The 12939-nt window shown below is 43.0% G+C and overlaps 1 protein-coding gene across 1 annotated transcript; it reads left to right on the top strand.

The window, feature by feature from the left end:
• Positions 1-7311: 7311 nt before the first annotated feature.
• Positions 7312-9390, top strand: LOC107732138 (transcription factor SOX-4-like). Its single transcript, XM_016543407.1, has one exon. The coding sequence runs from the start codon at positions 7774-7776 to the stop codon at positions 8890-8892; it is 1119 nt and encodes a 372-aa protein (XP_016398893.1). The 5' UTR covers positions 7312-7773; the 3' UTR covers positions 8893-9390.
• The last annotated feature ends 3549 nt before the right edge of the window (positions 9391-12939 follow it).

Below are 12939 nucleotides of genomic sequence, written 5' to 3'. Positions count from 1 at the left end.
CATGGCATCAGAAAGGCCAGTGGTATTACGATCACATGAGTGTGTGATAGAGATAGAGCGCCTGTAATTATACAGACGCTTGGTTTATCTGTTATACATGATCTGGATGCAGTTCAAGGGTGAAGAACAGAGATGAGACTGGTACACATATTACCACGTTTTGTATATTAGATCAGAATGGGTGCATAGTTTACCCTTTGGTACTTTGAATGAAAAAAGGTTTTCATTTCAACAATTTATGAGAACTCAAATCCTGAACAATGGCACTGTGGTACATTTGACTGGAGACACAAGACTGAACAGAATGCATAAAGAAACACCATGCTACATTTGATTTCAACAAAGACTCAGTCTTTATTCATAATTATTTCATGAAATGATGTGCATTTCTTTAATAAAAAGTACATGGAAATGTATGACAAAACAAGAGGCACTTAAAAAACCCAATGAAATCTCACATTACAACAATATTTAAAAGAGATCAGACATATGACCGAGAAAACTGAACCATATTTCTATCTTGTATGTCTGCATCTTACGTTTGTCTTTGTTTGTATAGCTGACTTATGATCAATGTCTTAATCTCAGAGAACTGCAATAAAAATCAGACTTTTAAATGCCAACAAGAACAACACATGTCTGATGTTCTCAAATGTGTTCCAGTTGTAACCAGAATAAGGATTTAAATTGGCAAAATATATTTTAGATATACAATCTCTGTAACTATTAATTGCTTTATAAACATGTCAGTAACTAAAATACAATATATTTTTCATTATGTTCTCTGCTCAGCAGGCAAATTTCTGCAACTGCTGTCTCAGGTCAGGAGATTTTCTTCAGCTGTAAATCATTGTTGTGGTAAACTAGTTATTTTAATACATAACATTAAATACAAAGAGCCACTGCCGCCCATTGATTCCTGCTGTTTACATTACATTACATTACGTTTCCCTCATCAAGTGTTCACGATTTCTGAGCTCCTGTAAAAAATATCATCTCTGATAGCCGCAAAACACCCTTCACAGATCAGCCAACAGAGACTGAGATGAGCACAGAGAGAACAGATGAGTGTGTGTGCCAGAGAGAGAGAGGAAGAGAGAGAGACATAAGCATAATACACTCACAGTAAAAACAGGAGGTGGAGAGGGAAGAGAGCAGAAGGATACACTCCTGCCGTAATCCGTGAGCTTGTCGTGCCGCGCCGCTTGTCGTGCCCAGACCGTCCCTCGCTCACAGCTCCACAGACGCAGACGGCCGTGTCCCAGCCCAGGTAAATGTGTTCCCCCAGCGCCGGCTGATAAGAGCGGCTCAGAGCAGCAACTAATTCACCATGAAACTGCCGCCAGAGCCTGACTGATTGATCACTGCTGGAGGAGACGAGGAAGGAACAGTTGGAAAGGAGCTGATCCCCAAGAGATGTGGCAAGGTGTGCCAGTTTCCCTCCAGCAGCTCAGGAAAACAGAGCAGGAGAGAGAGTCTGCAGTCCCTCCGATTCTCCACATGATGCTGCTGGCGGAGAGCAGATCCGCTGGAAAGGAGCTCTCGCTTTCTCTCACTCGCCGCTTCCAGACAGCGCTGGGATCGATTTAGGTCAGCTCGTCTGAGGCAGCTCTCTCCCCGATTCACCCGCTGAAAGCAGGACTCCGGGAATCTATTATCCAGTTACGGGATGATTGCATGTGTCCGAGAACGGGATAGGTCCGGCTGGGAGAGGCCTGTGGTCAAAGCCTTACATTTGAAGCAGAAACACTATCCGAGTCCATCCCGACAATCCAAAAGACAATGCTTTCCCTCCTTCAAGAACGCTCGTTCCTCTGGGATCTCCTGCAAGCGCACACACTCTTTGGGGAAATGGTGTATTCCTCATGGAAACCAAGTGTATAGATCCAAGCTTTTTCAGAAATCTTCCTCCAAATGTGTGTGTGTGTGTGTGTGCAGTGGCTGCCGCAGTGCGTCTGAGTGGAGAGAGGAGCGAAACACGAGCAGTCCGACTCTGCCCAGAGACGCCCGTGCAAACCAGAGCCGCAGCAGCCGAATGATCACGGATCAGCTGACACATCTGCCATCGCTCAGCGTCCTCCCAGACACGGAGAATGACAGGACAGGGAATCCCTGGCCAATGCATCTGACCGTCCGGCCCGGTCCTGACACTCTAAAGGCTTCGGGCTTCTGATAGCACTGATATCTATAGGGAGACTCTGCCTCCCTGAATATGAGATGGAATATTTCTTGCATTCAGTGGCAAAGGTTGCAAGTTCAAGTCTGTCTGTGACAGCTGCTCACCGATGACCAGCTCCACCACTCTTTACAAAACTTGAAAGAGAAGGGGAAAAATGAATGCCTAGGTCATCAACACTATGGACAGACTTTTATAAGACAACTGACTGGCCATTGATTACTCTCACAACACTGCCTTTACCTCTTTCTAGCCTGATCTATAAAACACAGAGAGGAACCTTTTGTGCTTTTCCATTGTGCAACAAACCACAGAAGGCATCCTCTCTCTATACCTGCTGTAACACAATGCTCAAAAACCCAAGCATGAATGCACACAATCCGTCTAAACCTCACAGACTTTCTGAAACCCACGCACTTTCGTAAGGTCAAGACCAATGCAGGAGAGCAAACGCGAGAGCTCATCGGACAGGCTGAATGGGGGAAAGACCGCGGTCTGGTAATTGTTCAGTGCTCTAAGGTCACTTCTGAGGAGCTGTGGACAGGTGAAGGTGTTAATACTCCATATGCCTCTGTAATTGACCAAAACACCTGCCTTGTCTGGCCAACACCACCTGCTCAACAACACCGCTCTCAGTTTCATACTCAATACATCAATTAAAAGGCCTGAATTTCTTCTGAAAATTGTAAATTGCTTTGATAATATCACACATTCTCATGTACACAGGAGAGGTGTAAAGCAGCATTTAGTGCAAATCAATATTTTATAGACCTTGCTCAAAGGCAGGTTTCAGTTTCTGCACTCTTATAAAATTCTAGTTTGGCATTTCATAATGTTATACTGTATATATTATCAACATATGGACATTAAATGGACAACACTGAAGGTGTTTGTCTATTAAAGACACAGCTTTAGCACCAACAGAATTATGCTATAATCAAGTCGTCTCTGAATCTCTAGATATTTCAAAATCACAGTGAACACAACCAAAATAAGCTTTTGGAAAAAATCACTGTACCTCCGTGTGGAATGATCTCCCAGCCCTTCCCCAACAGCCAAGTCTCTAATCTGTGAGCTGCTTTGGATGAAAGCATCTGCTGAATTAATTCATGTAAATGTACACAGAGTTTCTTACAGAAGTCACAAGTGTTGACTACTCTCACACTAGTTGTGTTAAAGTCATATTCTCCCATTATTGTTCATCGGCATGATCAAGTTCACATACTGTCAGATGAGACAGGTGTACATAACAATAGATTTTAAAAGAAAACTTCTGCCATAAGAAGAGGAAGAACATAAAGATGACGTTAATTCCACTTCAGAATTTCATTTCTGCTTTTGAATGCATGGCAAACACATCTGCCCCAATTTCCAAACACAGTAACAAAACATGATGGCCAGACAATGCTGAGTGTTTTGCATACACGTTTCCTTAACATTCATGTTAAATACAAAGGCAAATTGAGGCGGTAAATTGAGAGCAGATGGACTACGAGGCCCTCTCCTTCAGTAACACACTTTCTTTAACCCTTATTTCTCCATCTCAGTTCCTCCCCTGCCCATCAGGTGTGAAGAGCTTGACGTTTGCCTGTAATTGGTGTTGAGTCACTTCGTCGTTTCACTGGAAAATGTGTCAATTTGCAGGCTCCGCTTTTGCACTTCCAGAAATCTATTGATATTTTGTTTGGCTTTTTCTGGAAATAAGAACAACAATTTTTCTGTTTTCCGTGCAGTTAAAGTTTAATTTATTCTACTATACAAAGTGTAACAAAAAGCTATTTTCATTGTGTTTTTCCTCACAGTTCTTTCTTATTTTATTGTATTTTAGGGTGGTGTGGGTCTGCAGAGAATTCAAGAGCCTTTGACATATAAGTTGGTCTTACATTGAGCAGAATTACATCCTACATATTTCACTGTCCGATGCTGGCCACAAAATCACAGAACTTGAGCATTTGATCTCTGCTTGTCATTGCAGGTGTCGGCATCACATGCGCTGGATCAGGTGTGTCTGTAACCCGTATCGGCCCACTCTCAGCATGCTTGCATGCACTTGCATTAGTGAGCTCAAAACAAGAGCTTCGTCTGGACGCCTGCCACCTTCTTCTGTCACACTCAGAGCTCCCCAGGGAACAGTGAGCTGTGGTATATATGGACGTGAACCACAGGGGAATCACTGCAGACTCTTCCAGAAGGCAGCCAAACATCTCTCCAATGGGTTTAGGACCGAGGCAGTGTGTGTGTGTGTGTGTGTGTGAGTGTGTGTGTGTGTGTGAGTGTTTGAGTGTGAGTGTGTGTGTTTGTAATTCACAAGTCCCAGAGGATTCCAGCTGCCTAACTAAATCCTCTCCATCAACAGGTAATAGGGCTTTTTTTTTTTTTAACTATTAATGCTTTAAAACTTTTTAAAATTATGTTATATTTAATGAGAGACAGCTTTCTTCATAGGCCCATAAAAAGACCAACATCTAATCTAATCTTTCATTGCCTATCTCTGTCTGTCTCACTTCCATCCAACCTTGGCACCGTCGGATGCTCCCATTACTCTTGCTAAACTTTCAAAATCAAAGTCTGACAACAAAAGTCTTGTCAATAGGCATGCTGGGAGCTGTGTTTAAACGATTAACTGGGCATCAGCAGACAGCTGCTCGGCTGATAAGATAAGATGCGTCTGAAGCAGCTGTTCAAATATACTGTACTTTGCATGATATGATGATCAATATCTTCATTATAGCGCAGCAGATGTGCAGTTTCTTGTCAGTGTGTGACACAGATTTATGTACATGTGTGACCTACATATACACAGTGTCTGTGTCTAAACAGTCAGCTCAGAGAAACACATGGATCTCGCTGTGCACACATGCACTCTGCATATGACGCCACATAGTGTGTGTTCTCAGAGCAGATCAATTATTCACCAGTGATCATTAGAAGTGTTGGCTGTGCAATGCAGAACCGTAGAATGAAGTGAAATAACTTAGCTGGGTAGTTGACATTACATGTCAAGCAATAACAGTAATGGCCTGTAGGCTATACTTCATCTAAAACAGCATTTTCTGATTTTTGCATGCAGTTTTTATGACCTTCAATTAATGTAGAGACTACATGTTTGTAATTTTATTTATACTTTTATTTAGCATGCCTTATGGCTAAAACACTATTAAAATGGTTTTACCAGAATACCAGTTGCAGCACAGAAAAATATTCACCTGTAGGCTATACTTCATCTAAAACAGCATTTTCTGATTTTTGCATGCAGTTTTTATGACCTTCAATTAATGTAGAGACTACATGTTTGTAATTTTATTTATACTTTTATTTAGCATGCCTTATGGCTAAAACAAGCGGTGGTTTTACCAGAATGTTTTAGGTGGTTTTAAAAATGGTTTTACCAGAATACCAGTTGCAGCACAGAAAAATATTCACTTGAAAATGAACTAAAACGCATAAGGCTGTATAACATTGTTAATGTATTTTTGATGAATTCTTTACAATGAATGGCTGACTACGTTTACATATGTGCATTTGTTGTGATAGAAAAAAAGTCCACGTACTTGAACTACCACGCGCAACACCAGCCATATATTAATGCAAGCTACACCCCACGTGTGCAAAGATAACGTGTTTTATTATCATTATTTACACACGTCCATCATTACTTATAGGTGTGCTTTATTATATTTTAATCAAATATAATGTTTTGAAAAGTTGCACAGAACCGAAAAATAACAAAACACATGGATTTCACACATTATTTTATTTTAATTAAAGGTTCGTTAGAGATAAACAGTCATGTTTTATTTCTAAACTAAGCAATAAGCGTGATGTAATTCTGTCATGCATGAGAGAAACGTTTGTTGTATTAGCGTGCTGGTTTACTGCGTTCTGATATATGTGTGTCGTATCGTGTCATGGCTCCTGAGAGAGTTTGAACAATTAATATTCTGCTCATGAACACAAACCGCAATGAAGCTTTCAGTGATTTACAGTCAAGTGAGAAGCGTGACATTATTCCAAAGACCTCACGCTTGAGCTTATGTTTTGAGTAAACAATAACAAAAACCGTTGTGCGTGATCTGTCGGATGGTCGGTATGTAATTCTTAGACAAATATACATTCTGTTGCATTAGGCGAGCTGCGTCCCTCGGCTCCACTCCGCCATCTAGCGCCACTGCAGTGCTTCCTCGGCGGCGGGTTTGGACCAGTGCCCGGGCTCTAGTCGGGGTAAACAACAACTGTTCAAACCGAACCCGTTCAAGACCGTAGACCTCCAGTCCCAGTCAAAACATGCACCAGTCTCTATGAACCACTGGCGCGCGGGCAGGAGGTGACATACGATGCAAACTTGTTCTAGCGCATCCAGCGACTTAAGATCTCTCAAAGTTTAGAGAGTGCTGCTTAGCCTTGACTTTGAAAACGAACACTGCTGTTGTTGCCTCTTCTGTTTGGGGTTCGGGGCGTGCGCTCTGTGACGAAGGACCGCCCAGCTGCTCAGTGGCTCCGCCCTCTTCCGAATCAGCCACAACATTAACGCGCATAGACTGGAGACTGAACTCACTGACACCGAGCCGCGATCCGGCCACTGCACACCCAACACAGCCCTGAGCCGGAGAAACGAGCCGTAGCTTGATGACAGATATTGATTAACAGCCTACACAGAAAGTCAATTTTAAGCTATCAATTATTCATGGGCAGGATTCGTTCATTCATATTGATGTATTGCCTATTTCATGTAGTTTTGTTTCTTAATATGTATAAGTGCTTGTCAGAATGCAGTCTGGTATGAACATACCCAGATTTGTTTTCTAACTCAAAGCAGAATGCGTTTTTATTTCTAAGGATGAAAAGATCACGCCTCCCTTGTCGACATGCAAAAATGAAAAATACACATCAGCGTGTACCTTTAAAACTAAGTTTGTCTTGTACACTGGAATGAGGTCAGAGCCAAAGCTCCTCATTGCACGCGCTGATTATTATTAGATTCCTTTTTGCGCCAATGAAAAGAGAGTGGGCGTGTTTTTGGCTCGGGGAAGGATAGAGACAGCCGCTGATTGGCCGGCCGTCGTCGCTATTATACCATTGGAAAAGAATAAAGCTGCGTGAGGCAGAATAGAAGTCTGTTGAAACTCACAGACTGCTTTTAAGAGACGGAACACTTGTGCTAGCATTACATCCTGGTTTTCCCGCATGGTTTGAAGGGGGAAGGATATGCAGAAGGAGTCAGATATCTTCCGAAACTTGAACAGAGCTTTGCTGCATCGCAGCGCACACACTAACACTGAGCCCTCGCATAGCTGCGCTCATATACACACTTTCCGCGGCTCATCGACTGTTACAGCTTTATTACTGGATGCACGGACACTGTGGAAATCGGGCACGGTTTCAGCTCCGTGAACTGTATGATAAAGCCACGAAACAGAACTTTAGACACGCCAAGCCACCGCACTGAGCACGACTGAGCGCGTGTGTGGTGCACCAGCTCTCCTCAGGACTATTATCAGACTGAGTTTGCTTTAGCGACACGTTGGACTTGAGAGTGCACAGAGGCTCTCTCTCACACACACACACACACACACACACACAGACAGACTGGTGTAGCGATGGTCCAGAAAACAAGCAGCACGGAGAATCCCGATGCGCTGTTTGCTGGGGACTCGTCCGATTCCGGCGCGCTGGATCTGGACATGGCTTCTTCCCCGACCCCCGGCTCCACGGAGTCCGGCGCGGACAAGCTTGACCCCGGCTGGTGCAAAACCCCCAGCGGTCACATTAAGAGACCAATGAACGCGTTCATGGTGTGGTCGCAAATCGAGAGGCGCAAGATCATGGAGCAGTCGCCGGACATGCACAACGCGGAGATCTCCAAGAGACTCGGCAAGCGCTGGAAGCTCCTGAAAGACAGCGACAAGATCCCCTTCATCCGAGAGGCGGAGCGGCTGCGGCTCAAGCACATGGCAGACTACCCCGACTACAAGTACCGGCCGAGAAAAAAGGTGAAGTCGAGCGGCTCCAAACCGAGCGAGAAGGGAGAGAAGCTCAGCTGCGCCAGCGCCGGCTCCAGACCGGCCTCAAAGAAGAGCGGGAGCCCCAGATCCACGAGCAAGCCGCACAAAATAGTTCTGGGCAGCGCGAAGGCAGCGTTCCCCGCGGATCACCACTCTCTTTACAAATCCAAGTCAGCGTCGGCTTCCAAGCAGATTCCTGACAAGAAGGCGAAGCGGGTGTACATTTTCGGAGGCAGCAGCGGCATAAGCCCGTCTTCAGCAGCCGTGCCCGCCAGCCCGACCCTGAGCAGCTCCGCCGAGTCCAGCGACCCGCTGAGTCTGTACGAGGACGGAGCCAGCAGCGGCAAGGAGGGCGCCGACTCCCCCAGCAGCTCGTCCTCGGACCGCCACAGGTACACCACCATGCGGGCGTCCTCGCCCGCTCCGTCCGCGTCACACTCGTCCTCTTCCTCATCGCAGTTCTCCTCTTCCTCCGACGAGGAGCTCGACGACGACATGCTGGACGTTAACCCGAGCCCAGGCTTTGACAGCATGTCTCTGGGAAGCATCGGCTCGTCGGTGCTGGACAGAGACTTCGACATGCACTTCGAGTCCGGGGCTTCTCATTTCGAGTTCCCCGACTACTGCACGCCGGAGGTGAGCGAGATGATTTCAGGGGACTGGCTGGAGTCCACCATTTCTAACTTGGTGTTCACGGCTCACGTGCTGAACTAGGGAAGGTTGAGGAAATACGCCTGAGGAAGAACACTGAGCAGAAGGGATAACAGACAAGTGTTTGTTTGTAAAATAAGCCACAGTGTGAAGGCTCCCGCCCGGCAAAGCGCTGAAAAACAAAAGCTACGATGCTTCGGTGAAACGCTGACAGGATGGAAAAGTGAAGGCGCCCGTGAAACATTAGTCGCGGCAGGGCCGGAGTCATTTCCCCGCGCTCGGCGCGAGACTAGAGGAAGAAATCCAGGAGTGCTTGAGAAAACACGGTCTGAACTGGAAAACTGTGATTGATTTGCACGAACACGAAGGCGGGCTTTCGCCGTCTGTTTAATCATTTTTACTTCAAAAGAGACGTTTATGAACTTTAACCATTCGCCTTGTGGACTTGATTGTTTAAAGAGGTACTGAAATTTAGGATGATTTTCATCACGGCGGATTTATTAATAAGGTGGGTTGACAAAAGGCAAGCCGTTTTTTACATAAAGAAAAAGGAAAAAAAAGAACGCATGTTATCTGTCCTCTTCTTGGCGTTTTATATCTTGAGAAACCACTGGATGGGAAATCCTTACACGTGTTCAAATGGTCCATTTGAGTTTCGCGACGATTACTTACTGCGTTCCTCACTGTGTTTGAATATTTAATCTTTTCTACTTGTCGGATAAGTATAGCTAATTGTTTTAGTATCTTAAGGCATGGTGAATAGATTTGTATTTCCGATTCAGGTTTATAGCTGTTGTGTAACAAAAAATAAAAAAGGAAAAAGCATCTTTGTACAGCTGTATCATCGACTAAACGACTGTGTGTTTATGTATGTTGTTGCGCTTTATCTCGAGAGGCACTATCTTTATACACACTTGCTTAGCCTACTTAATTTCAAGATGCTCGTTAAGGATTTTTATATATACAGTTGAACTATATTCACTTTATTTTCATCCATTCTGTGCAATATGCTGTGTAGAAATCTTGTTTTGTCTAATCATGCCATAACACATGCCAGCTTATTGTGTCAAGTCACTGCCTGTCAGATTGTTCATATACTCCTGTACAGAACTTTTTCATAAAGGAAATAAACTCAGCTGGAACTGAACCCTAAACACTGCGCCGTTGACTCGCTTTCTCATTTGCATAAGTGGGCGTGTCCCCTGTGCTCCAGTTGAACCGTCTGCCTTTGTCTGTTTGGATTTGCATAGCACATATTACCTGCCTCAACGATTTTTTAACGCTCACGTAACAGCAGCTGCGCGTTGCTTACTGTAAGTGGCCTTTATATCTGAGCAAGTTTATGTGTCTGCGGGTCATCATACAATACGCCTCACGGTGACAGTAATTGAATGTGCGTGTGTCAGGTCACTGGAGTTCGCATGCTCCTTGATTATGAATGCACACAGGCGCATCTCCACAGAGCGCACTGAAAGGGGATCCATGTGGCTTGATGCACTCAGTGACTGGCTGGCTGTCTGGCAGACTCTCCCTCCCCTTCCCTTCCCCAGACAGTCTGGGCTCTCAGAGAGGGGGATGGGCTGCTAACGACTGCATGCATGATATTTCTCCTGTACTGCCATTAAACGTGCACAGTGCGGTATATGTGACTACATTTAAGAATGCATATAAGCAAACCACGTGGCACTGGAAATGCATGCATTCAAACGAAGCTTTGCTGTTGTTGCACGCCCAATAGAAGATTCTGCATTGTAGAGTCTGTGCACATTGCTCTGGCCCTGGTGTGGGAGTTTCCAGAGCGGCCGATGAGCAGCTCAGCAGGGCTCTTTGGCCAGATCTGTTCTCCAGAGGGAGGGGTGTCAGACAAGAAGTGGCGAGAAACCTGCCTGTGTCTGAGGACTGCAGAGAAAGAAAGCTCAGATAGTACATTGTAAGTAGCCTCGGTGCAGTTTCGCGTGGGTGCAGTCGTTGTCTTGTAGGCAGCACATTACATTACTGTTTCCTCCATAAAAAGAAAAAAAGGTTTGTCTTTCACAAGACACTATTGGCAGCAACTCGAGCGTAAAAGAAGACAAGCACTGGTTTCTCCATTTTCACTGCCTTACACAATCACAGCAGAGCCGGTCTCACATGTTTACAGTATCTTTCATGAAATATAGGCCTAAAATATCATTGTAAGCAGAATAGATTTGATTCCTTTTACTGATCATATGTTGTTGCTTCTGCAAATTGAAGGTAAAATGTACTGTACAGTTATTAATGCAGAAAGAGTTACACTGTACTGGCTTTCTTGATTTTTTTGTTTCGGTCAATAGCATGTGGGATTAGAAAGTGAAAGTGATCATTAATCAGGAAAATATAAATTTTATAATATTGTCAACAACTGGCCTAATTATATATTATATTGAACTTTAATATTTATGCTTTATCTTTGAGAATGAACAAGATTGATTTTTTTTGTGTGTGTACAGTTTGGTACTGAATGTGTTTATTGTAATAATTCAAATGGCCTACATGCAATAATAATAATGAAAAAAAAAAAAAAAATCCAAATGGTTCAAATACAGGGGCATCCTGATCTAAAACTGCACTCTAAAACACGGGACTCTGTGACACTGAAATGCTTAAATGTAAAAGAGCCTCTCTCTACCAATCCCATCCTTTTGAAAAACAGTGGACATTTGCATATTAAATGAAGGTTGAGGAAGTTCCTTTGAACTCAAGCACAGTTTGTTACTGAGGTGTAGTGTGATGATGCTGGCTCTGTGCTGATCCCGCATTAGAACATCTGAGGTGTAAATACAGCCTATTAAGGTTTTGTCAGGACAACCATGAAGAGCTGATGAACAGGACTGATGACGAATTTGAACGGGCGTTTTCTACATTTTCACCCACAGCGTGTGTCCTGTGAGGCTCATGTATACACTGTAAAATGTAAATGTGAAATTAATGCATGTAACACAATGCTTTTGTAAACCACATACAGTATCAGTTTAAAAAGTGCAAAAAATAATGATTTGAAAAACATTTGAATTCTTTTTATTTATTTATGCTATAGGTGGAATGAAATTTAAAGATGCATGTGAATTAGTGAATCACTGTGTTCAAATGGTGTAAGCCAGTATATTTTCTCTTTTGTTATAAAAATGCCTCAGTCACAATTATCTTTGAGTTTCAAATATGGTAGATATCACTCATTAACTAAGAATGATATATTATTACAATGGTCCGTTTGCTAGCATTGTAAGTATGACATTGAATGATCAGTGTTTCCTAGAAATGCATTTTTTGTCCCTGTTACACAGCATTGCCCGTACTGCTATTAGTGTGGCTCTCCTGTCATTGCAAGAGATATTGTGTATCTGAAGCCTCTAACATCTACTGTAGACATATGGTGAGTAATGTAAATGCTAATTTGAGGCTGTCAGATCTTCTCTTCTTTTTATGTTTACAATATTAAATATTAACATCATAAAATAATTTACATTTCTGAAATTGCATACATCTTACTGTTTCATTTCATTGCATTGCATTCAATGACAAAATACAAAAAATTAGTGGCATCTGCAACTAAATTTTGGTAGACATTTTTTTAGAATGACATTTATGTTTAAGAGCCATTTTTTGGGAGAGAAAAAAAAATACTGAAAAAGAAATTTGCTGCACTTAATCAAATATCTTAATCAAATCTCACGTCATCTGAACCCAAACAAGCCATAGTTCTGAGCAGAATGAACTACTCATATTAAGTAGAGGTTTTTACACTTTTATATTTTGCTTAAATAACTCATTAAATATGAACATCATTAAATATACCTAATATTATCAGTTAAGCTTACTAGTTTCTCAGTGTTGAGCTGACTGAATTTTCGTGGCACCTGCATGTGAATTAAAATGCTTCACTAAAAACACTTGTCTAAGTCTTAATAACTTTGCTGTGCTTTATTTAGTCAGAATTGTCTCAGCAGTTGCATGCTTACCTCTTTAAACTCTGAAATCAAACTCGTTTTAAGCATGATCTGCTGTGATGTTTAGTGGATGAATGAATTCTGTTCCTCTCGCAGGTGTCCTACAGGTGTGCTTTATCACATGTTCAACTAACTATATTTC

Source organism: Sinocyclocheilus rhinocerous, unplaced genomic scaffold, assembly GCF_001515625.1.
Source record: "Sinocyclocheilus rhinocerous isolate Xijiao unplaced genomic scaffold, SAMN03320098_v1.1 scaffold1060, whole genome shotgun sequence".
Classification (NCBI taxonomy): Eukaryota; Metazoa; Chordata; class Actinopteri; order Cypriniformes; family Cyprinidae; genus Sinocyclocheilus; species Sinocyclocheilus rhinocerous.
The sequence above is the reverse complement of the archived record's forward strand: the minus strand, read 5'-3'. Positions and strand labels throughout refer to the sequence as shown.